The following is a 25,812-nucleotide window of genomic DNA, read 5'->3' on the forward strand; positions in this document are numbered from 1 at the left end:
AAATCTAAACTCATTTTGAATGGCCTCCTACAAAACTCACTCTACCATTTCAACTCATTACTATTCATAAAGAACTCAACTCAATTTAACATCCAATAGTGCCTTAAAGGCTAATGGTTGGGTTCTTTTTTCTTCTCTAACTCCTTTCCCATATGTGGGTTAGATTCAATAAATTTTATTGAAAAAAAAAAACGATAATTCCTCTTTCTGTTGTCAATGAATTAAGCTTCTCTCATTACTTACATTCTCTCCGGATTGATCAGTCCATCTAATGTTGTGGTAAAATCCTGATATTTGCTCATAACCAAAAAGAAAAAAAAAAAAAAAAAACCCAAATAACAATAGCAACTAGAGATGATAAAAACTCCAAGTGATCTTTGTAATCAGCAATCTACTTTATGCAACAAGTAGTTGATTGCTTGGTGGCTGTGACTTCATGATCAATAGTGATTATCTTTTCTCCACTACAAAGAGTAGTACTGCTTGGGACTGATCCATTTGTTTTGGCTTCCAAGCTTTTTTGGCTTGTGATTTCATGGATTTTGGTAATCATATGCATGAATGCTTCCTCCACATTCACCTTCTCCAATGCAGATGTTTCCATGAAACACAAACCTTCTGCCTCGGCAACACTGTTTCCTTCTTCCTCACTCACCTCTCTGGAGTGACCCAGATCAGTTTTGTTACCAACAAGAACAACCACCATGTCTCCACTCCCAAATTGTCTTAGCTCCTGCAACCATTTCTTCACATTTTCGAATGTTGCTCGCCTTGTTATGTCGTAGATTAACATCGCACCTAGTGCTCCTCGGTAGTATGAACTGGTAATGGCTCTAAACCTATCACAAATAAGATTATTTTGAACCAATGAGAAAAAAAATTCCGGACCAAGTGACAGTTTAACATGATATCATAAATATTGTTAAGACATATAAATTAAGAGAAATTGTAATCATCAGCCACTATTTACTCCCGCACTCTACACGTGCAACTTTTTTTTTTCATAAGATCATTTGGAGGTGTTTTTCATAATATGTGGAGTGTGGGATAGTGAATTGTGGCTGATGAGAAATTTTTTTCATAAATTGAATAATAAAATCTACTCATTTCTATAGTTTACACTTATGAGATAAATGATAATTTTACGTGATGTCATATTAATTCATTTTGCCACATGCATTACATTCTTAAACTATAACAAATTATGACACGCACTCTTTTTAATATTTGAATATCAATACCAACAAAATAGAAATGACGAATTACATTAATATTGATAGTTGATTTTATCTTTTAAAAAGAATTTCCTAAACTTAGTAATTAACAACAAGACTATACTCTTAAAGATATAAATAATAAAGATAATATCTATTTATAAGTCTTAGCTAGTTTTTATATACTCAACACACCATTAAATTTTAATTTTTTTTTTAAAATGATGATAGATCCCACTATAATTATCAGTTTAAAATATATCATATTTTATCAGATTATTAAAGCGTTTACCTTCATAGTTTTGCCCTCATTTTACAACTAATCCATATAATAATGCTATTTCATTTATAATAGGGAAGTGCTTGTGTGCTGTCCAGCTTTAACTGCAGGACGTATCTACATGTAAGACGACATAATAATATTATTTTTTAAAATAATCATTTTCTTAACCAATCAGTAAAAAATAATTAAAAAATATATATATAAATAATTAAAATAAAAAAATAAAATAAGGCGACATAATAATATTATTTTTTAAAATAAGTAATTGTGACGGAGAGGACAAGTATGATGCCAAATGTAATTCTCAAAAGCTCCTCCAGGTGGAGAAGAATGGCAGTCCGCATGGGAGATGACAAACATGTCACGACTCCTTGATTGCCGTGCAATGAAAAGATCATCTTCCTAACCCACCAATGACCAAAAAAAAAAGGGTAGAAAGAGTAGAATAATAATGGTGTCACAAATTCACAGGTTGGGATCGATTTGGTGGTGTCTCATTTCTTTTTCTTTCAACTATTTCGGGTGTGAAAAAAGCCTTTATGAATTATGAATTTGTACAAACTTTCTTTTCGGTTTCTGGGTCCCGCCTCAGTTGGATTTATACATTTTCTTCATCTTCGGCTTTTATTTTCATGATGATATCAAGGAATACTTTTGCATCACGGATCTGCACCTGCCTATTCTACTTATACTTTTATCTATTATTAATAGTTCGGGTCTAAACTTTATATAGTTATTTTATTTTTATTTTTATTTTTTTTAATTTAAAGAGATAGTTACAGTATAATAAATGCAATTTTAAAATGTGTAAGTTGAAGAAATTTATAGATTAACTCATCTCATAAAATTAGTTTTATAAGAGATGATTGCTCATTCCTTATAAGCATATTCAAGATCTTGTCTACATGGAATATGAGATTATTTCTCAACACCCTCCCTCACATGTAGATCAGTATTTTTTTCTGATCATTATCACGGGATAAGTAATGTGAGCTTTCATTCGTCCTATAGTAGACTCTGATATCATGAAGAAATTCTTAGGCTTAACTGATCTTATAAAATTGATTTGACAAGAAATGATTGCTTATTCTTTACAAACATACATAAGACCTTATTCACATGCAATATAAGATTATTCCTCAACATAAGCCTCCTACAAATCTATTGTAATAGTACATTCTTTTTGAGAAAAATGAGACCCACTACTAAAAAATAGATTTATTCCATCCCACATTTATGTACTTTTTAAAGAATATTACGTTGGCCTTACATACTCTAAAACTATTTAATTGTTTATTATAAACTGAGTTATTCAATTTTTAAATTGGTGTAAAGAGTATACTATACACGTCACTCAAATGATAAAATAGAATTTATTAGATGTGTTAACCACATCTAATAAACTCTACAGTAGAAGATGCATTATTCTAGGTTTATATTTGATCTTAGAATTTCTAGTAAATTTTTTTACTTAATTTTTATTTATTTATTTGAAATAAAACAGTTTATATGGATAAGTTCGAAATCGAGATAAGAGGGGAAAAAAAAAATCAAAAGGAGAAAGGTCTTCCTAATTGAACGTTTGTTTCGTCAAGGCTAAGATAACGAGTTTAGACATGGGACCCCCTCGGAAACCTACCTTTACAAGCAACTTTCCTGAGTTTCTGTTGAAACCACGACGAACCCAAAAGGAAAAAAAAAAAAAAAAAAAAAACACGGATATAATTCAATTTTATAGAATATATAATTGTTATATCTATTTGTTTGATCATATATATATATATATATATATATATATATATATAAATATGGATGAAAGTATGGTTTCGGAAAAGATGATAAAAACCCAGGTCTAAACAATGGATTACAGAGAAAATTATAAAAAGCAAGAAGAAATTAAAGAAATGAATTACTAACCTTTCTTGGCCAGCAGTATCCCATATCTGAGCCTTGATCAGCTTGTCTCCAACCTTTATATTCCTGTAAGCAAATTCCACACCTATTGTGGGCTTTGAATCTAACCTGAATTCATCTTTTGCAAATCTTGAGAGAAGGTTTGATTTCCCAACACCAGAATCTCCAGTAAGAACAGCTTTAAACAGATAATCACACTCTTCATCAAATGAATCAGCCATGGAGATGATGGATGATGATGATGATGATGATCTTAAGTTCTTCTTCTTCCTTTGCTCTGATCAATCTCTCCAGCCCAAGAAATTATGAACAAACTTCCAGGAAAGATCAGTTCTTTCTTGAAGAAGATCAAGATGAAGAAAATACAAAGAAAACAGAAAATGTTTGAGTCATGGTGATGAGGAAGCAGCCATGGTCATATATATATCAAATCAGGTACTTTATAGCAGTTTCTTTGGCATTGTTTTTGGAGGGTACTGAGTATTTACATGTGAAAACATTGAGAAACGACATCATGGCTGTTTTCTGATGCTGTCAAGATATGTGGGTGTCTCTAACAAATAAGCCAAATCCAGCTAAACTTGATCTTGGGATAATCTTATCCCCAATTAACTTAAAAAAGCAAAGCCCACTTATATTACTCCAACTGTTCTTCTAAAGACCTTTAATGGAGTATCTTAATTTTCAAATCCTGATGTGGCAAAACCTGATTGGACATTCCTCTCCTCATTCTAACCGATGATTAGCTTGTTCCAAAGCAAAGTTTTTTTGTTGCTTAAAGCTTGTGTATTAGTGGTCAGAGATAATCATTCCAAACTCTCTCCTCTTTCAATTTTAAATGTTTTAGTTGTAACCGTATGTTAGTCGTTTAGATTCCCTTTCCATTAGGAAAACTTGGACATTTTTAGGTAGATAAAAAACTACTACGGTTTGATTTGAATTATAAGAATTAAATAAAAGAGATAGAGATATAAAATAAATCTTATAATAAGTAATTAATATTGATCTAAAAGTCAAATAATTAAACAGCTTTCCATTTTAAAAAAAAATAATAATAAATTAATAGAAAAATAAACTGCAATCAACCTTATCATGTGTTTATGAGATGAGATGAATAAAATATTATTTTTTAATATTATTATTATTTTAAAATTTGAAAAAAATAGAATTGTTTATTATATTTTATGTGAAAATTTAAAAAAATTATAAGATAAAATGAAATCAGATGAAATGAGGTGAGATAGTATTTGTATCCAAACCAACCCTAAATCTCATCTTAAGTCCTTAAATTTGGGTTAAAAATAAATATTGTTGGATTTATATTATAATACTTTATTGATAACTCCACATCTTTCTTGAAAACAATGTAGGTTCTCACCGTTCATTCTAATTGGTATATAATACAAGCAATGTTAGATACAGTCTAGAGCCTGTAAGTCTTATACACTCATTTTGAAAAAAAAGTGAGATCTATCATTAAAAGAATAATCTTTTCATGTAGATCTCATATTTACCTATTTTCTTCAAAGGAAGTACTTGATACTTGTATATCTTGAAATTGTAAATATCATTTTTCGTATAATATATAGTTAAAAAGAAATACTAGGATGAAACTTGACATGACATACTTTCACCTAACTAATATATGATTTATTATTTTTACCTTTCTATTTAACCACATACATATTTAAATATTAAGATAAAATATCAAAAATAATAAATTATATACTATTTAATGTAAAACTTTCGCGTAGAATTTCTCATAGTTAAAACCGAAGGAGTGCTAGCTAGGCTAGCTATTTTGGGCTGATGTAAAGCACACGAATATCTTTCACGAAATTGGTAAAACTCCCCCAAAAATTAATTAATAAAAGATAGATCCTTTGGATCGATCATGACCTTTTCTTGGTGGACCTGGTCCTAATTATTGCAGCATGCATAAGTTTTTTTTTTTTTTTTTTTTTTCTTTTTTAACCAAAGCATGCATGCTGATATGGCCACGAAATAAATACTCCAAGTAAAGCCATATTGTTAGGAACAAATCGAATGAAGGCTACCCTTTCAATACTTACCTAAAAATAAAAATAAAAAGAATAAAGCATATAGTCTTCCAGCCAAAGAAATACAAATAATAAATTCATCGAAGTTCATGAGATTATAAAATTGATTTGATTGGTCCTTTTTATTGAGATTTGATCTTATGCTTATACTATAAGAAAATTACTTATTAGCTGTCAATTATTTTTTTTTAAACTAACTATTTTGTGTCAAAATGAGTATATTCTTGTCATAAATAATCAATTTCGTTGCAAATAATTCATTAAAAATACTCAATTTTCTTGTAGTGATATAATATATATATATATATATATATACACACACATACACGGGAACAATTTGGCATGACATACCAAATTACAAGCTTTGTAAGTTGCATTTCTTACTAGTCTAAAAACAGGTGGTTGGTATGCAACTTGTGTGTGAAGGTAAGAACTTGAAAATCAATTAAGAGTGTGTGTATATATATATATATATATATATATATATATATATATGATTAAGAACTATCCCAAGATAGCTTTATGATCTAGCAAATAGATGAGATATTAATCTACTTTTATAGTTGACACATTGTAGTCTCATAATTACTCTCCAAAAAAGGAGTCCCATTGTTAGTTGAGATATTAATCAATCTTTGTAATCCTAAGAAACAGATTTTTCATGAAATTTTTTATATAGTTGGATGGAAAATAAATCATGGTTGACAGAAGATGAGATACATAATAAGGATGTACTACCCCATTTGAACCCACCTAATTATGAATGGACTTCCTACACCCCATAAGATTTCAAAATCCGCCTATATATAAATATATATATATATATATATCTCTTTATACTTAAAAGAGGCTATCGAACATGAATGAACAGTGCCTTTATTTGACATTTCTATCTTCCATGTCTGTCCTTCTATATCCGGTCGTATTACGGTTTTGCCCCCTTTTTTTTTCCTTTTTCAATCTTTTCTCTTTTGTCTCGTATTCTCTTTCCTCTGCTCTCCCTCCTGCACTCTCTATTTCGCCTCTGTCGACCCTTTTCAATTCTCCAAATCGACACCAATCTCTCTTACGATTCCCCAAATCTCGCCAGCAACCACTCCCAAATATCACAAAGAATTTTTAGATGATTAAAAATTCAAAACAAATTAAATAAATTGCTGAGAAATTTGGGAGATAGATACTGAAAGAATTGGGACCTGCAGTGAAATCCAGCGTGTTGCAGAGAAATCATGCTTCTTCGTTTCGGATAAGATGGAAATATCAGAAGAGAAGGTATGAGGAAGATGCACACTGTTTGATGGGGTTGTAATTCCCTCTGATCATGTAATTTTCTCTGTAAACAAGAATATTATAGTGGATTTCTCCTCCCCAAACCCCCGTAGACGTAGGCATGGAGCCGAACTACGTAAATGTTGGTGTCATCTCTCTTTACTTTCTCTGCACTTATTTTCCATTCACTAACATGGACGTACGCACCGCAGCCGTACAATCGCACCAGAACATTGTCGAGGGCTCCATACAACGCCGATCGAGGCCTAAGTCACCCTAGTGGATCGGGAATGACTCATTATAAGAAAAAAAGGACTTTTACGGCAATTTTAAATTCGCTGCAAATAAAATTGCCACAATAAGTAATCTTTTGCAGCTAAAATAAAATCGTCATGGCCTTTGTACAATTTAAACGCGGTGGTGTCCAAACTTTTGTATTTACATCGATTTAATGCCTTTTAACGGCGAGAAAAATCAACGGAAGTTGGAAAAATTAGTCGCAACGGGATAAAATCGACGGGATTGAGTCTGGGGTGCCGAAACACACTAAACATTTGATTCCACACCCCCGCGCGCGCGCATGGTGAGCCTTACCCAGTCTTCGTCACAATACCCCCTTCTCCACTTCGACCTTCTTCCCCAATTCGGGTACCTGCAATTAAATCCTCCCACTTCATACACACGGTTTCATCTCCATTATCGACTACGTCCCAAAGCTTTTGCATGGGCCAGGGACGTGGTTTCCTCCCCATACAAAATTTGTGCCTCCTTCAACAAATCTCCGAGTGATTTTTTGTGAGATTTTCAAGTATCGGAGGGCGAGCATAATCGACCGATACTCTTGAAGTGAAATCCTTCCGTTAACACAGGTATATCTGCAACTAATTTCTCTCTCTCCACCTTCATCCGCGGTCGTTGCTTTATAAAAATTGGTCTTTTTTTGTAGACTTATTTCAAGATGTTTGAATCTGAAAGCATGTCATTTTTTGCATGAAATTGCTTTTTTATATGATGCATTTTGTGTAAGTGTTGCTGTGGGTATTAGATATTAGTAATGTTTGGGCGATTTTTTTAATTTGCACACCACAGATTGATGGACTTTTGCATGAAATCCCTAATTTGTCAATCATCCATCGAGATCCAAGAACTGCTCCTTTTGTAGAAGCAATGGCATCTCAACCCTTCTTGTTTGAGAACCAATTTTTGGTGTCTATGACAAAGCTTGGAAATGTTCAAGTTCTTACTAGGAATGAAGGTGAAGTTCGAGTGAATTGCAATTATGTTAATGGCGTTGAAGGGTATTGTTCAGTACTTCCAAGTTATTTTCCCAATGCTTTTATTCAATAACTCATGAAACCTGACCTTTTGTGATTTAAAATGTTGGGAGTTCGAATATTGGTTCATTGTAACAGAGAGCTCATGTATTTTGACGAAGATTTTGCTTCTTATAAATCGGAGTGCAAATATATAGGTTAATTAGACTATATGATTTTTTGATAGTTATCAAACTTACACTACTTCCTGTCAAATATTAAAATGTATTCATTTTGTTGTGAAATTGTTAATCACTCTTTCTTGGTGATTTACTTGCAGAATTCATGAGATCTTCTAACATTCTTAAGGTTTGACGTGGGAGATAAAATACATAAAATTTAGTGGCTTTTACAATATTTATGAGCATTTGATGTTGTTAAGAAAATTCAAACGGGAAGCTAGATAGGGATTTAGATCCCTATCAAAATTATAGGATTTGAAGAAGAAGACTAACTTGAGAAAGTGACTGGTGATGGGGTTGAGCTAATTTCTGTATACTCTTCATGAATCAAGTTATTCTTGTTTTAGTTCATAAAGAATATACTAATGCTACTTTACTTCTCCAGTACATGGTTAGTTGATCTCTCTTTGGATGACACATGGAGTAATTTCAACACTTGGTCACTCAATATTTTCTCATTGATGTAATAGTTTTAAGTTTTGATTGATATGTACTTCTTTTTGTGCATTCTTAAGTATTGGTTGCAATAAAGGAAAGCAAAATACATACATATATTTCTTCTACTTCCACTTCTAAGTATTTATTGCTCAAGTACTTGAGGAATTAAGAATCAGATCCTCTAGCATGTTTGGGGATGACACTTGCAGTTTCGAACAATTTGATATAGCTAAAGATATATTGGAGGAAGTTATTCCATTCTAATGATATATCCTTTTGCTTGTCAAATTCCTTGATATGTAGACCTATGCTATTATTTCAGCTCAACCAATCATGAGGTCTGAAAAATGTCTACGACCATATCACCTTGCACTCCATATGTATGGATATATTACCCATTAAGTATACTTTTATTACCTATTGTACTGCTATTATCTCATCAAGAGTGATACAATTGGTGAAGAACTTCTCGTTCTATATATGCTTCATTAAACCAATTCTGAACTCATATAGAAAAATTGTGGTAGATTCATCAACCTCTGGTTAGTGCAAATCAGTTTGAGCATGACTTCTAAATGGCTTGTGTTTAAAGTAGTGAGCTTCATAAAACTTGATGAAGTCCATCTTTTCTTCTGATTTTTTTGTAACTGTTATCTATGGAATATGGATATCTTTATGCCTTGAGCATCAGTACATTCACACCCGAATCTCCTACGATCAAGTAAGAATTGGAATATGGAAAGCAGTAATCATGTTGCAGTGCATGGAAGGATTTAAGCATTTAGGTGCTTCCCTACTAGGGGATGACCTAAATCATAGCTTTGTTGTCTGAGTACGTCATGGCTACAATTGAGGCAAGTAAAAAACATTTAATTTTCATTCTTTCTGGTGTGGTTGAAAACTATTTGATAGTATGGATAACATTAATTGAATTGTACACTCGACATGGCATTTGGAGAAGCACCAATATACATGGCATTTGTTTACCATGGTACTCATTATTATTCCATTAATCTCTTTCAGGATGCATCAGATTCTTGGGGTTTGTCTGTTAGCTTCCTCAGCATAATATTGCTACCAATTGTGGGAAATGTAGCGGAACATGCAGGAGCAATCATATTTGCTTTCAAGAACAAGTTAGTGAGTACTATATATATTGGAATTGGCTTTAATTTTCCTGTGTGCCATTTTATTTTGAAATAACAACAAGGTTGTTAATCTAATTAGTGAAATCTTTTGGGCTTAGATGCAAGATATAACTTTAGGTGTTGCTTTGGGGTCTGCAGCTCAAATTGCAATGTTTGTGGTGAGAATTTAAAACAGAAGCTAGCTGCATCAATTAAAGCTTTCTTCATGAACTTTTGAAAAAAATACTAAGCAAATATACGTTCTGGTAAATACTAAGCAATGTTTGTGGTGAGACCATAAAACATGACATGAAGCAGAAAAGGAGTCTGACTGTTGATTTTGGGTTTTATCATTTCCTTATCGTTTCTCTGGAACTTTGCAGTTATGATTTTGTAGGATAAGACTAATGGCCGGAATGAAGAATGTTGCTCATATACAAGCTCAAATAGAGAAAGTTGGGGAAAATGCTTATCTTTAGGAGGCACTGATAAAGAATCTTCTACAGCTTGCACAACTGCTGGTAATGGCCATCAGGTCTCTCTCTCTCTCTCTCTCTCTCATGCATGTGTTGGCATACATTTCCTGAAGGGCTTTTATTTTTTCTGAACATACTGCTTCAACTCTCGTCATCTTGAGGCATATCCAGAACAATTGTACTCTATTTCTTTTTTGTACTCTGTTTTTTCTCAAAATTTCCATGAGTTGAAGGGTGTACTTTGCCATTCTGTTATTTTACTCTCTATTTTTTTTGTTATTTTACTCTATTTTTTCTCATGAGTTGAAGGGTGTACTTTGCCATTCTATTTTTGCTTTGCTATTATTGTACTTGATGTCAATTCTCATAATAAGATTACAAGCATGCATGATATATGCAAAACTACTCGTTGACATCCATCACTTAGATCTCTTTTATTCTCAAGTAACAAGCTCATGATGGAAACAAACAAGGAACTTGACACAACTGACATAACAGCCAACAACAACTTTCCCACATTTATCCTACAAATAATCGTTTTTAATCAAATAATACCAAATTCTAGCGCCAACACTAGCGAGCAATAACTATGTAGATATATATATATATATATATATATATATATATATACACGAGTGATATATAATGAGTTACTAGATTTTTAGGGCCCATTACCATACCATATGTCCTCATAGAAGAACTTCTTGTCTTTAACCCATGTATTCTGTTTGCAAACAGAGTGCTATGATGACAACATCCATCATGCAGCTGGGCTTGACATGATGAATGCTTTGCCATTATCATTTAACAATCCGGGATAAAGATGACACCCATTAATTTAAGCCAATTATTTTGGGGTACTTGATTTATTTAATTAGTCATTATGTTCCACATTATATATTAAGTCGGTGTCAAGAATTCTCCATGGGCAGGATGAACAGGTAATGTATTGAAATCCCGTAGGCCATTTCCTTTGGAACTTCCTAGTTGATTTAATGTTTGGAGTGTGAATTACTAGGCCTGCAACCCGACGTGATATAGTCGGTTTTGTGCCGGACCCGATCCGAGAAAAAATATTTATGGTGCCAAACCGGTCCGACCCGACCCGACCAAAATAGAATCGGATCGAACCCGCATGACCCTTTTTTTTTTTTTTTTTTTTTTTTTTAAATAAAATTGAAAATCTTGCTTTCTTCTTCAAAAGGCAGAAGAACCAGCTTCCATTTTTTAATTGAATACCAATTTATTTTTCCCCCAAATCAAACTTCAATTTTCAATCTTATCGACAATTTCTATCATGCTGATCTCTACAGAAATGCTGAGATTAGAATAAAACAAAGAAAAATATTAAGAACAAGAAAAATACCGACATTACCACTTCCTTTCCCTTCACACTTTTTCGGAAACCAAACAAATACAGACCCACTAAATATTGGATTGAGTTTGATAAATACTGGACTCAAATAACCATACTAGACCCACTAAAGATCCTTTAAATCTGGACTAGACACAAGAAAAAAATCCTTTAAAGATCTAACATTGTTTTCAACACAACAGTATTTTTCAGGATTAGCCTCCAAATTGTCCAAAATCACTTGCTTAGCAACATGTATCAGTCCTGCACAACAAAAGAGTTCATACTCAGCAATAGATTTTTTCTTTACTCAACGTCAGAATTTATTTTTTCCTTCATTTTCTCAAGAGCCAAACAATTAAAACCACAATAGGAAGCCATTTCATTTCTTTACTCAACGTCAAAATTCATTTTTTCCTTTGTTTCCTCATGAGCCAAACAACTAAAATTACAACAGATTATATTCAAATACAGAGAAAAAAACCCAAAAAATTCAGAAACTTGAAGACTACTTGAACCAAAAACACCAATAGAACTCCAAATTTGTAATGGGAATAAGAAAAAAGTTACCCCATGTCATTCAATACAAGAAAGACCCAGAAAAACTGACTCCGAATCAACGTAGAAATCAGAAAAACTTATCATAATTAGAGAAAAAATTATGAACCCGCTCCAACAGAGAACAATGTCCAAGATCCAAATGATGAAACAGAAGAAGAAAGGAAAATCCACAAAAGTTTTAACTGAAAATTCTGAAAATGCAAATTAAATGTGAAGCCAGAGAAAACCAAACAAAAAAGATTAACCACATACCATTTCATTCGGAAGTCCTTCTCTACAAGCCTCCATTTTCGTTAACTTCACCGTGAGCAGAATAAAAAACAACCACAGAACAGAATCCTAATCTCAAAATCAAACCCTAGATCACGATCCCAGGCATAAAAAACTCAATAACAAGCCTTTAAAGTGAACGAGGCACGCCACATTCTCTCAAAACGCGAAAATAGTTGTTTACTAGCGAGGAACAATGTTTACAGGTATGGAAGGAAGGAAGACAAACGGTGGATGAGAGAGAGAGAGAGAGACAGAGGGCTTACGCGAGAAAGACCCACGCAGGGTTTGAGATCTGAAAAGAGCGGCTAGGGTTTGAGATTTGAAGATAATGATGTTTTTATAGTCGGATGGGTTGACACCCAAAACATAAATCCGCTTCTTGTCGGGTTAGAGATCCGATCAAATAGCAAGCCGATAAAATACGGGTCGGGTCGATTCATTTTAATTGGGTTCATCTGTTCTTCGGATTAAATGCACAGCCCTTTGAATTACATTGATAAGTGTTTGACATTTTTACGTCCATTTTGTTGTAGTAAGTACTATATAACAGAACTTAGTTCCTTAAACCAGTTGCATCAAATTGCTAATACCAAAAGTTAATGAAGAAGTTGTTCGTTCTGATGGCAGCAACTTGCTCTTTTGGTTTTGCATTAGTGCGTTACTGCTTTTTGAAGAAAATCCCATTCCCATGTTGTGGAAGTCAAAGAAGCAAATGAAGGAGATATGATTTTAGCAGTAGTAAATTAGATTGGGGAGGCTATTAATTCCTTCAACCAAATCTATGGTGAGTAAAAAAGCTTTAACTTTTAGAGTCCTTATTCTATAGAGCCTTGAATGTTTAGAGTTTCAGACACTTTCATTATTAATTTTATGGTCGCTGTCAACAACGGAACAATGGTATTGCCTCTTTCTTGTTTTGATGTATCGTTTCCTTTCTTCATTTAGCCATGGTGTTTCATTTCCTTTCGCCAGTTTTCTCTGGTGCAATCTGGCTTCTTTACTTCAATATCAGTATTTTTATGGATTCCTGGAATCTAATATAAATGATCACCATATGTGTTTAGTTACTTGGAGAAGTGCCATCCCAAAATGGGAAATTTCCTTTTAAGTCAAAACTCAGAGTAGACCTTGTAAATATTGTTTGTTTTTCTGCATCAGATGGTATAAATATGTTATTCTGCAGAAGTAATTGATGGAAGTATGCTAAGTAGCATATGGGTATCTGTTAAGAACAGATGCTTGTACCTGCAGGCTGCAAGTCATTGATTTCAAGCTCAACAATTTCTTACTGGTGAAACCTAGACTCTAGACTACCTGGTCCATGAATATGTAATTGAAAGCGGTATATAGGAAATGAAAGTGAGATAACAAGGCACGCTTGAGCTTAAATCCATCTCAAAAGTTGTTTCCTTCTTGTAAAGAATATATCTTGAAAAGGAAAGTTGAAAATTTATAAAATGAAAATTTGGAAATGAAATTTGAAACTGTGTAGAGGCAAATGTTATTGTTTGGCCAAGAATTCAAATAATTTATAACCGTGTGCAATTATGCCCCTGAGTACGTGTGGTTGGTTCACTTAAACAATACCTTTTGACATAAAATACAGACTTATTGGTCCTGAAAATGCTCTAGTGGAATGAATGTCTTTTTGACTTGTGTTGAGTCATTGCGGCAGAGGTGCTGCCTAAATAGTTTGGGATTTATATTGTGAGGTTTTGTGCATTATGTTCTGTATTTTCTTAGATTTTTCTTTCATGCCAAGTTGATGATTGTGCCTTTATTGTTGGGCTAGTTTCACTTAGTTTCTGCTCCTGTCATTGAATGAGTTCCTATGTTGCTGTAGGTGCAGAAACAATGTTTGCTGATTTAGGTCACTTCTCTGTACGTGCCATACAGGTTTATTTCTGCACTACATCAAATCATTTTTTCCTTGGAGAATAAATTCATGTATTTGCTTTACAAGAGGCTCCTTATAAATAATCCATACTATTTATCCATATTGCCTTGTGTGTTATTTCCCTGTCTTCTTCTTGCTTACAGGGGCCAAGCTGCTTATCTGTTGAGATACCCAAATTCTGCAGAAAGAATATTCTATGACTCTGTGCCAGGTAACACCTTTTATTGATATGGATGCTTACATATGTCAAACAGACCCAATATTAGGAATCCAATGCTTAAATCATTTTCTTTTTTTAATAAGAAAAACATTGGATTGTTTGCTTCCCTCACTAGCTAATCCAAAACCATGGCATCTAAATCAGTCATTTCTATCTTTAAAAAGCTCTAGATAAAGTCACTTTTTTATGGAGTTAAGTGCAGTGGATTAGAATATGAACACTATAGTTGATTGCAAATGCAAACTATTTCTATTTTCCAGGTAAGCTTTGATGAGGTTTGGATCCAACAGATTCCTATGAACTAACTATTTATTAATATTCTCACTAATTATTGCGTTGGACAATATTTTTCTCTCTTCATCCATCCATCCATCTCTCTCCCTCTCTCTCTCTCTCTCTCTCTCTCTCTATCTATCTATTTTTCTATCATAAATATATGAAGCAACATAGGATCAACAATGGCTGGGTAAGGCATTCAATGCTCAGCCTCTTTTCCTAGCTAGGCCTGCAGTGTTAGAGCAACTGATCTGTCTTCCTTTTCTCTATCTAGGGCTCTTCATAATTATTAGGTGATATTGTTTCTTCTTTTCTCTTCTAAGCGATTCAATAGTGACGCTGTTTGTGGGATACGATATCCTTTTTTCATCGAAGCTAGGACAAGGACAATTTCTCTGCGCACTGGACAAATCATCGGATGAACAGATAACATACTCCCAGTCCCAGATGAGTATTCTCAATTTTCTTAACATTTACATTTATGAAAAATGGGTGGATAGCGGGCGAGGAAAGATAATCATTCTCGCCCAAGCGAGGGATTGACTGAACTTCTCGCCCTTGCACCCACATTTTACTCTTACGAAAAATGGGCGAATAACGGGCGAGGAAAGATAAAATCTTTCTCACCCAAGCGAAGGACTGACTGAACTCCTTGCCCCTGCACCCACATTTTACGTTTATGAAAAATGGGCAGATAGCAGGCGAGGAAATATAATCTCTCACCCAGGTAAGGGACTGACTGAACTCCTCACCCTTACACCCACATTTTACGCTTATGAAAAATGGGCGGATAGCGGGCGAGGAAAGTTAAAATCTTTCTCGCCCAGGCGAGGGACTGATTGAACTTCTCGCCCCTGCACCCACATTTTACGTTTATGAAAACTGGGTGGATAGCAGGTGAGGAAAGATAAAATCTTTCTCGCCCAGGCTAGGGACTGACTAAACTCCTCGCCCCTACACCCGAATCACTCTACCGCATAAAAGCACACTGCTTGGGCACTTACACTTCTGAGTTGGACAAATAATTAAAGGTGCATAATGGCCGTGAAGTAGGGTGCAGTACACAGGCCGGCATGGACTTAAGTGTACAGTGCCATGCACACCCACCATGCGTGCACAGTGCTCGGGAGCACCACACGAGACCTACTCTCCATCACAGCCCCTCTTGCTTGGTAGCCAACTCACTCGAGACCAATCCTCACGTTCCTCGGGAGTCTCCATCGTAGCCTCCCTCGGCTCGGGATTCCTCCTCAGCCCACCAGCTCGGGAGCCATCCGCTGGGGAACCACTTGCTTGGGAGCCACCTGGTTGAAAGTCACCTACTAGGGAGCCACTTGCTCGGCACCTCTTCTGCCCAGGACTTACTAAGCTTGGGAAGCACGGCTCGGGAAGCATCTCAGGAAGCATCTTGGGATAGACTCTCACTTTGCTCGGGAGACACCCGCTCGGGGATGACCTACTCGGCACCCCACCAGCTCAGGCATCACCTCACTTTGCTCTGGAGTTACCCACTTGGGACCTCATGATCTCCTCGGGACTCATCTGCCCAAGATTTGTTAAGCTTCGGAAACAAGTTCACGCACGAGAGTTCAGCTCTGGAAACAAATGAAGTTTAGCTTGTGATCCCTCCTCTGCTCTGCACCTCTGCTCAGGAACCTCCACCTCCACTTGCTCGGGAGATGACCTGCTTGGCACCCCACCATCTCGGGACAGCACCTCACTTGCTCTGGAGTTACTCACTCAGTACCACATGATCTCCTCGGAACTCCTCTGCCTAGGATTTATTAAGCTCGAGAAACAAGTTCACGCAAGGGGCTCTATACAACGCCGATCGAGGCCCAAGTCGCCCAAGTGGCCGGAAATGACTCTTATTCCCCTTCCGGCCTGTTGAGCAATTTTTACCGCATCAACAATAATAATACAAGGCAAACGTGCCTCCTGCTAAATGTTATATATATGAACATTTTAATTTCTCATCATTAAATAGGTTAAGGTGCAATTTAATAATTGGATACATAAATTATTTGTTTTACATCATAAGTCTAATAAATTTATTTAAATAAATGTAATTCCAATTAAGTTGCCAAAATGCATGATCCAATTTCGAAAGGTAACAACAAAAATTTGAAAGGTAACAACAAAATTTATAGTAGATAATGCCATTCAAAACGTCTCAATTAGAAGAAATAAAACTGTGGGATATTTGAAATTACAAGAAAAGAGAAATCCGTCTCGTAGACATATATTATTGGAGAGTCATTGACTCACTATTAGACAGACCCAATAACACAAAGTAAAAGGCCCATATAATAGATCCAGCGGTCCATAAACTTTACTTAGGAACAAAATGAACTACTCGATCCACTTCTCTAGAACTTCAGTAGCAATGATAAACTCCTCAGTGACATCACAAGATGATTAAAAAAATGGCCATGATGGTTTAACAATAAGGGGAGAGAAGTACCATTAATGCTTGTCAAGATGTCTGTAAATAAGGTTTTCTCTATAGAAAGACAATAAATACTTCACCTCTCTCTATGAAAAAATCTTCTATATTATTAATGTTGTATATATAGATAAGGTGCTAATAATATTCTTTCCTTATATATTTTGAATAAGCAACACCTACCAAGTAAAGCTTTGTTGAAGAGGCTAGGCTTGTTCCTTTTATGTGGATGATGGGGCAAGGTAAGTCCCAAGAAAGTATATATTGGATTCCAGCTCCACTCGTTCGGCATCCTACTTGATCCAATTGAGAGGATACCATGCAAAAGCCATTCCACCTCAACGCCATGCTGTGGGATGTGCTAAGCAAATTGCTTTTGAGTTAATACTATTCTTGTCAACGCCAAAATGGTGTCGAGAAAGAGTCATTTCTGACCCGCTATGTCGATCTTGGCTTCGATCTATGTAGTGTGGAGCCCGCAGAGGTAGTTTAGTGTGGCCGTGCGATGTCTGTGCTTTCATCCATGTAAGAGCATCCTCATTGGCTTGACCAAAATGAAAGGATGGCTAAAATTTAGATAATTTATACTAAAAAGACTCTACATTGGATTGGCTATCTCCAAAATAATTTAGATTTCTACTACAGTGATTGGCCAAATATAGTCAACTACAATTACTTCATCAAACATTAAAATATTAGTTTCTCACTCCAAGTAAACAAATTAAATTAATTAGAATATAATTAACAACTAACATTTAATTTAATTATAATGTAATTATTATTAACATTTAATAATACTTTTTTTAATATTAATTTAATTAGAATATAATTATTATTAACATTTAATAATACTTTTTTTAATATTAATTTAATTAGAATATACTTATTATTAACATTTAATAATAATAATACTTTTTTAATATTAATTTAATTAGAGTGTAATTATTATTAACATTTAATAATACTTTTTGATATTAATTTAATTAGAATATAATTATTATTAAGATTTAATTGGTAGAACTACAAAATGTGATAAAAATAAAATTAATTAATTAATTATTAAAGTAATAATATTTTATTATTATATAGAGAGTAAATGGATAATCCAATGTGGGGATTGAATTTAAATGGAATAGGTAAATGTAAATTCATGTGATATTATCTAAAATTTGAAGATGCATTTGGCCAATCCAATGAGAATGCTCTAAGTGAGGAGTGAAAATAAAGAGACAAACACACAAATTTATATGGTTCGACGTAAAGCCTACATCCATGAGATTTAAGGAGGGGAGGATCTACTATAATATGATTGTTTGCAGAATCTGATGATCTCTAGTCCTCATTGTACATTGGAAATCTAAGCTTTATCTTTTGGTGGAGATCCCCTTGCTGGAGTCCCTATCGTGAGGTTAAAGAAATTGCCAAAGCTGAAGTCTGGAAGAAGCCCCTTAGGAAGTGGTCCAGTCCTTTTGCTTTATCCTCTACCATTTGCGTACTTTACGTCCTATCTTCTCTCTTTTATGTCACATCCTCCTTTTCCTTCTGCCACCCTGTCTTTCCACAACCTTTTGTCCCCTCCTTCTGTCTCTCTTTCTATGCATGCAATACATATTGCCCAACGTTACTTCGAAACCTCCATTCAACAACTTTTAGTACTTGGGAATTAAGGTTTCGAAATAATAATCTCATAGGCAACAAGAGAAAATTAATATCCAGAAAGATAGCTGAGATGAATCTTAGTTTGTAGGCAGCTTGATGGACATTGCAACATTTATACCAATAAAAAATTTCAATTTTTTAGATGAATATGTGTAATTAGATTTCATTAATAAGGTAATTATGAAATCTTTGCTTTGAATCTCTGTTCAATACGATTCCAACCTTAGTCTTCTAATTTGTATCTATCTTTTATGCTAGCACTCATTGAAGGCTTTTTTATTTTTTATTTTATTTTTGTGAAAGACAATGTGTATCCAACTAGTGTTGCTTGGTATTTTTTAACTGCAATGACCCATTAAAAGAGAGACCCAAATACGGGTATTCATTATTTTAGTATTCATTACCCAAGTACGGGCATTCATATATTATTCTAGTATTATATAAGATTACCGAAAGCAATAGACATTATATATATAGTTTCAACTGCACCTCCACCTCTGTATCAAAGTAAAGAGAGCAAAAAATTTACTTGAACAACATATAGTTCTCTACATTATTATTATTACATGACATTATTAAGCATATAGAAATTCAATCGATCTAACCAACTTATGCAAAACTATTGGTGGAGTAATTAATTATCGACCATCATGCATCCAGTGGTTTCAACAGAAGGTTTCGAATTATGCTATCTTGTCCAATAGTTGCATTGGTAGAACTCATGCCCAAATCGATTCCGAAAGAGTGGGTGGGTGTACTGAGCAAGTAGACCATCTCTTCTTTAGTTTGATTATCCTTTCCCCATAGATGTTTTTAAATACTTCTCAATCCCTTTAGCTCCATGGCCACTTCAGTCATAGTGGGCCTATCCTCATTTCTTACCCTTAAGCACCTTGTTGCAAGACTAGCAACTTCCTTTAATACCTCAATATTATTGTCATTGACAATGTGATCCTTAAGAATTTGAAGTAGACGATCCTCTTTAACTGCAGAAACAAAGTACATTGCTAGATTTTTATAAAAAGCTGAATAGAAGTTGAATTATTTATTATATTGTGTGTGAGAGTTGTAATGACAATGTGATCCTCAAAGTTATAAAAACCTGAAAGTTATAAAAATCTAGCAATGTACTTTGTTTCTGCAGTTAAATAGGATCGTCTACTTGAAATTCTTGAGGATCACATTGTCAATGAGAATAATATTGAGGTGTTAAAGGAAGTTGCTAGTCTTGCAACAAGGTGCTTAGGGGTAGAGGATAAGCCCACTATGACTGAAGTGTCGATGGAGCAAGAGGGATTGAGAAGTATGGAAAAACATCCATGGGGAAAGGATAATCAAATTGAAGAAGAGATGGGCATGAGTTCTACCAATGCAACTATTGGACAAGATAGTATGGAAAAGCATCCATGGGGAAAGGATAATCGAACTGGAAAAGCATCCATGCTCAGTACACCCACACACTCTTTTTCAGAATCGATATGGGCATGAGTTCTACCAATGCAACTATTAGACAAGATAGCATAATTCGAAACCTTTTGTTGTAATTACACCACCAATAGTTTTGCATAAGTTGGTTAGATCCATTGAATTTCAATATGCTTAATAATGTCATGTAAAATTAATAATGTAGAGAACTATATGTTGTTCAAGTAACTTTTTTGCTCGCTTTACTTTGATACAGACGTGGAGGTGCAGTTGAAACTATATATATAATGCCTATTGCTTTCGATAATCTTATAGAATACTATAATAATATATGAATACCCGTATTTGGGTCTCTCTTTTAATAGGTCATTGCAGTTAAAAAATAACAAGCAACACTAGTTTGATCAACACTGTATTTCACAAAAATAAAATAAAAAATAAAAAAGCTTTCAATGAGTGCTAGCATAAAAGAAAGATAAGAAGACTAAGGTTGGAATCGTGTTGAACAGAGATTCAAAGCAAGGATTTCATAATTACCTTATTAATGAAATCTAATTACTCATATTCATCTAAAAGATTGAAATTGTTTATTGGTATAAATGTTGCAATGTCCATCAAGCTGCCTACAAACTAATATTTATCTCAGTTATCTTTATGGATATTAGTTTTCTCTTGTTGTCTATGAGATTATTATTTCGAAACCTTAATTCCCAAGTACTAAAAGTTGCTGAACAGAGTTTTCGAAGTAATGTTGGGTGATATGTATTGCATGCATTGAAAGAGAGGCAGAAGGAAGGGACAAAAGGTTGAGGGAAGACAGGGTGGCCGGAGGAAATGGGGGATGTGACATAAATGAGAGAAGATAGAACGTAAAGTAGGCAAATGGTAGAGGATAAAGCAAAGGAAATGGACGACTTCCAATTAGATCAAGTAGGATGCCGGCCGAGTGGAGCTGGAATCCAATATATACTTTATGGGCACTTACCTTGCCCCATCATCCGCATAAAAGGCAGGCGCCAAAAAGGAAAAAGCCCAACCTCTTCAACAAACCTTTGCTTGGTAGGTGTTGCTTATTCAAAATATATTAGGAAAGAATATTATTAGGACCTTATCTATATATACAACATTAATAATATAGAAGATTTTTTCATAGAGAGACGAAATATTTATTGTCTTTGTATAGAGAAAACCTTATTTATAGACATCTTGACTTAAAGCATTAATGGTATTTCTCTCTCCTTATTGTTAAACCATCTTGACCATTTTTTTAATCATCTTGTGATGTCACTGAAGAGTTCATCATTGCTACTGAAGTTCTAGAGAAGTGGATCGAGTAGTTCGTTTCGTTCCAATGTAAAGTTTATGGACCGTTGGATCTATTATATGGGCCTTTTACTTTGTGTCATTGGGTCTGTCTAATAGTGAGTCTAATGACCCTACAGTAATATTTGTCTATGAGACGGATTTTTCTTTTCTTGTAATTTCAAATATCCCACAGCTTTATTTCTTATGATTGAGATGTTTTGAATGGTATTGTCTACTATAAATTTTGTTGTTACCTTTCGAATTTTTGTTGTTACCTTTCAAAATTGGATCATGCATTTTCGCAGCTTAATTGGAATTACATTTATTTAAATAAAATTTATACATTCATGATGTAAAACAAATAATTTATGTATCCAATTATCAAATTGCACCATAACCTATTTAATGATGAGAAATTAAAATGTTCATATATAGGTGGGTTTTGAAATCTTATGGGGTGTAGGAAGTCCATTCATAATTATGTGGGTTCAAATGGGGTAGTAAATCCATATTATATATCTCATCTTCTGTCAACCATGATTTATTTTCCATCCAACTATATAAAAATTTTCATGAAAATCTGTTTCTTAGGATTACAAAGATTGATTAATAGAAGTTGTAATTTAAGAATATAAAGAAGGGCAAAATTGGAAACAAAAATATTAGACTAAAGTAAGTCGGCAAACAAATGAGGGATAAAGACAAAAAAGTTGTCAGCAAAAGAGAAGGGTAAAACTGTAAAAATATGAACAAGATAACAGAAATCAAGGATACAAATGGAAAATAAATATAAAAACAGAGGTAAAATCGAAAACAAAAATGTTAGACAAAAATACTGATTATCCAACATTCGCACTTTATATATAAGTATATATATATATATATATATATATAATATACTAAATTGATTTTCAAGCTCTTACCTTCACACACAAGTTGCATACCAACCACCTGTTTTTAGACTGGTAAGAAATGCAACTTACAAATTAAGCTGGTGATTGGGTATGTCATGCCAAATTGGTCTCATATATATATATATATATATATATATATATATATATACTAGTTGATGGTGCAACGTGCAAGGCACGTTTTTCCAATTGTGTGAAAAATTTCTGGAAATAACATCTATAAACAGTATCGGGTTCAAGGCACGTTTTAAGAGTGAACACTTGAAAAATGATAAGAGTCGGTTTGTGATAAGAGTCGGTTTGTGATAAGAGTCGGTTTGCCCTGTCATTTATTGGGTTCAACCCGACACTGAAGCCAAACCGTATTTTGTCGGACGGATCTGATCGGGTGAGATAGGTTGCTCGGTCTAATCGGTTTTTTGCACAACCCTATCCTAAACCATTTTGGAAAACTTTTTCAAATCTGCTTATGCACTTATATAAGCATGCTTTATCATTTCTAATAAGACTCATGTTGAAAGCAAATGCTATGTATGATCACATTTCTAGTAGAGGTATAATCTAGATTTGCAAAACACGTCTTTTCCTGGCTGTTCTCAGCAATATTGATAATGTCATTGCACAAAAAGTTGACCCGATAGTTTAAATTGATCATGGTAGATAATATCATGTTATGAAGAATACTTACATCTAAAGCTATCATATCACTCTCATGTTATGAAGAACATCAGGCGTAACAATATCCTCTCTCTCTCGTTGAAAACCCTCTCTCTCTCTCTCTCTCTCTAAAAAAGCCTCATGAAGCTTGTTTTTCTTATCTCACATTCTCTAAAGTATATTATCTTCTCGTACTAACCAAAAGACTACACAAATGTATACATATAGTTCATAGACGTAACTGGAAAAAGGAATAAAATGAAATAAAGGAGCCAACATTAATAACCCTTTAATGCCATGTTAAATCACAAAGAAACGGAAACTTTATTACAAGCCCGTTAAAAACAACGTCCAAAAAACCATTAAAGCAATAAAATTGCTTGAAATCCAAAACGGTACGATCACTTAAAGACACAAACTCTCTCCAACGGAAATGCTATTAACTATCAACAAATTATGAGAGAATGAAACGTAAAAAGCAAATGTAAGAAATAAATGTTATTAAAAAATACTAACATTCCCCCACTATTTTTTAATAAAATAATATATATATATATATATATATATATATAAGAGATACTTCCAGACAAAGAATGTTTCTTATGCATCATGAATGTGTGTTTGCATTGAAACGTAACTTAGTGAAATAACAACCTTTACTCCAGAGCCAGTAGTAGTCTCAGATTTGAACTATAACTACTTAAGAAAAATAAATAATTATTAGTCACACATAATAACTTAGGTGTTGACATGGGCTTTATTAGCCAGTACATTACGACTTTGTGCTAATTTCGGTTCCTGAGTGTATTTGAGAATAAACCCAAATCTCATAGAGAGCGGCCTCACTCTCACACTCACATAAGTGAAATCTGTCAAGGGTGCTCCTGTAATTTTTACAACCTACTCATAAGAGCTACAGAATTTCATTAAGAGTTTCTCCAAAAACTCATCCTCCACAATATTACAGAATAAATGCACTCACATCATAGGAGAAACTCCTTCCATGAAGGTGGTAACTTGTCGATGATGCCACAAACAATTAGATTATCTCCAATTTTGATCCCTTCGGATCTAATTTCTGCTACAACCATTTGAAAATGTTGTGCTTACTCCACGATAGATTTTCCATTTATCATTTGATATTGAAAGAAGCGATTTGCCGCATATTTCTTTGCTCCGGCTTCTTCCGTATCATATTTACTCTGTAAAGCTTTCCAAATTTTCTTTGCAGAGGTGTAAGTAGTATTGTAATAATTATAAAATTGATCTGCAAGACAATTTAAAAGATAACATCGACAGTTATACTCATCTTTGATATATTTTTCAATCTTTTCTTTATGAGTTTTCACTTGTGCTTCAGTAATGTTCTCGGTAGTAATCTTGCTAGGATTCTTTGCTGTGAGAACATTAGAAACGCTGAGAAGGCTTAGATAGAAGATCGCATTGCACTTCCATCTCTTGAAATGAGCTCATTTGAAACGAAATGACTTGTTGAGATCTCCAATGTTTTCTGTAGATTTTTCAGTTGTAGGCTCCATTTTGAAATCTCTTTAAAATTGTATGTGAAATATACAATAATATAATAAAAATTACAATGAAATTAATATTCAAATGAAACCAGTTTGGACTGAGGTACGAAAATATCGCTCTCTTTAAGGAGATTCAAGCCCTCTGCGGTGTACAAAGCCTCAAATTAACCGGTGCAACAGAAGTCCTCTTAACTTGACTCCTCCAGGAGCCCAATTGATCATCGTATGATTCAAGCCTGCTCTGCACAAGTGGTTGACTCCAAAGCTCCACTCAAATGAACACCTCTCATTTATCTGGAAATACTCTAAGAAATATATACTCACTGAGCTTGTTTTTCTTATCTCACTTTCTCTAAAGTATATTATCTCCTCGTACTAATTGCAAGACTACACAAATATATACATATAGCTCATAGACGTAACCGTAAAAAGGAATAAAATGAAATAAAGGAGCCAACGTTAACAACCCTTTAATGCCATGTTCTTTTTTTTTTTTTTTTTTTTTTTTTTTTTTTTTTTTTTTTTTTTTTTTTTAAAGAAATAGATTTCATTTCATTCCATCCATGAAGAAAGTTACAGCTGTGACTAATCAATATAGAGAAAAATTTCGAATACAAGCCAAACTACTCATCTGTTGTACGCCTCCCCGCACATAAAATTTTTTGCAACGAACATTGTCTTAACTTCTAGAAACCCTCATAAGAGAGTATTAGTCTCTGAATAAAACAAAGATAAAAAACCAACCCCTACCTCCAAAGGAGGGAAGGGTATCCAAATCGATATCCAAACCCCCATCCTCCAAAGGAGGAGAAGGAGATAACCACCCCATCCTCCAACAGAGGTGGGGTTCTCTTACTATGGACATAAGTCCAATAGCCTATTCCTTTATTAATCAACACAAAATACAAAAAATTAAGAAAACACTATAAAAATGGAGAAAACCAGCACAAAGAAGCTACTAGAGTGCGTGCAAGACACATGCCAGTTGAGGAAGAAACCGGGTAGACGATCGTGGAGGAGCTG

The 25,812-nt window shown here is 34.0% G+C and overlaps 2 protein-coding genes and 1 long non-coding RNA gene across 12 annotated transcripts; 2 read left to right on the top strand and 1 right to left on the bottom strand.

The window, feature by feature from the left end:
* Nucleotides 1-274: 274 nt before the first annotated feature.
* On the bottom strand, nt 275-4,008 carry LOC121243560 (ras-related protein RABA6a). The gene is made up of 2 exons (XM_041141690.1): nt 3,415-4,008; nt 275-839 (listed from the first exon to the last, which is right to left on the bottom strand). Exons 1-2 carry the CDS (start codon nt 3,630-3,632, stop codon nt 392-394), a joined length of 666 nt encoding a protein of 221 aa, XP_040997624.1. The 5' UTR covers nt 3,633-4,008; the 3' UTR covers nt 275-391.
* A 3,035-nt stretch (nt 4,009-7,043) lies between these two features.
* On the top strand, nt 7,044-9,814 carry LOC121243048. 9 transcript variants are annotated; one of them, XR_005936048.1, is made up of 4 exons: nt 7,044-7,609; nt 7,830-7,995; nt 9,201-9,264; nt 9,365-9,807. XR_005936048.1 is itself a non-coding variant. In XM_041141109.1 (3 exons), the coding sequence occupies exons 1-3, from the start codon at nt 7,908-7,910 to the stop codon at nt 9,503-9,505; spliced, it is 336 nt and encodes a 111-aa protein (XP_040997043.1). In that variant the 5' UTR covers nt 7,704-7,907; the 3' UTR covers nt 9,506-9,807. The 9 variants fall into 9 exon arrangements, 1 of the variants encoding a protein (XP_040997043.1); XR_005936050.1 differs by lacking the exon at nt 9,201-9,264 and having other exon boundaries at nt 7,830-8,038; nt 9,697-9,814; XR_005936051.1 differs by lacking the exon at nt 9,201-9,264 and having other exon boundaries at nt 9,697-9,813.
* Nucleotides 9,815-9,926: 112 nt separating this feature from the next.
* LOC121243049 lies at nt 9,927-14,636 on the top strand. Of its 2 annotated transcripts, none has more exons than XR_005936053.1 (5): nt 9,927-10,066; nt 10,198-10,321; nt 13,092-13,248; nt 14,308-14,360; nt 14,505-14,636. It is a non-coding gene; the product is annotated as an uncharacterized LOC121243049 (long non-coding RNA). The 2 variants fall into 2 exon arrangements; XR_005936054.1 differs by having other exon boundaries at nt 14,308-14,345; nt 14,505-14,623.
* Nucleotides 14,637-25,812: the final 11,176 nt, after the last annotated feature.

The sequence above is a fragment of the Juglans microcarpa x Juglans regia genome, chromosome 8D (assembly GCF_004785595.1).
Source record: "Juglans microcarpa x Juglans regia isolate MS1-56 chromosome 8D, Jm3101_v1.0, whole genome shotgun sequence".
Taxonomy (NCBI): Eukaryota; Viridiplantae; Streptophyta; class Magnoliopsida; order Fagales; family Juglandaceae; genus Juglans; species Juglans microcarpa x Juglans regia.

Coding starts and splice junctions, on each gene's coding strand:
- LOC121243560 (XM_041141690.1), bottom strand. CDS start 3,632: ATGGCTGATTCATTTGATGAAGAGTGTGATTATCTGTTTAAAGCTGTT. Junction 840..3,414: donor GATACTGCTGGCCAAGAAAG/GTTAGTAATTCA, acceptor TATTTGTGATAG/GTTTAGAGCCATTACCAGTT.
- LOC121243048 (XM_041141109.1), top strand. CDS start 7,908: ATGGCATCTCAACCCTTCTTGTTTGAGAACCAATTTTTGGTGTCTATG. Junction 8,039..9,200: donor TATGTTAATGGCGTTGAAGG/GTATTGTTCAGT, acceptor AAATTGTGGTAG/ATTCATCAACCTCTGGTTAG. Junction 9,265..9,364: donor CTAAATGGCTTGTGTTTAAA/GTAGTGAGCTTC, acceptor CTTGAGCATCAG/TACATTCACACCCGAATCTC.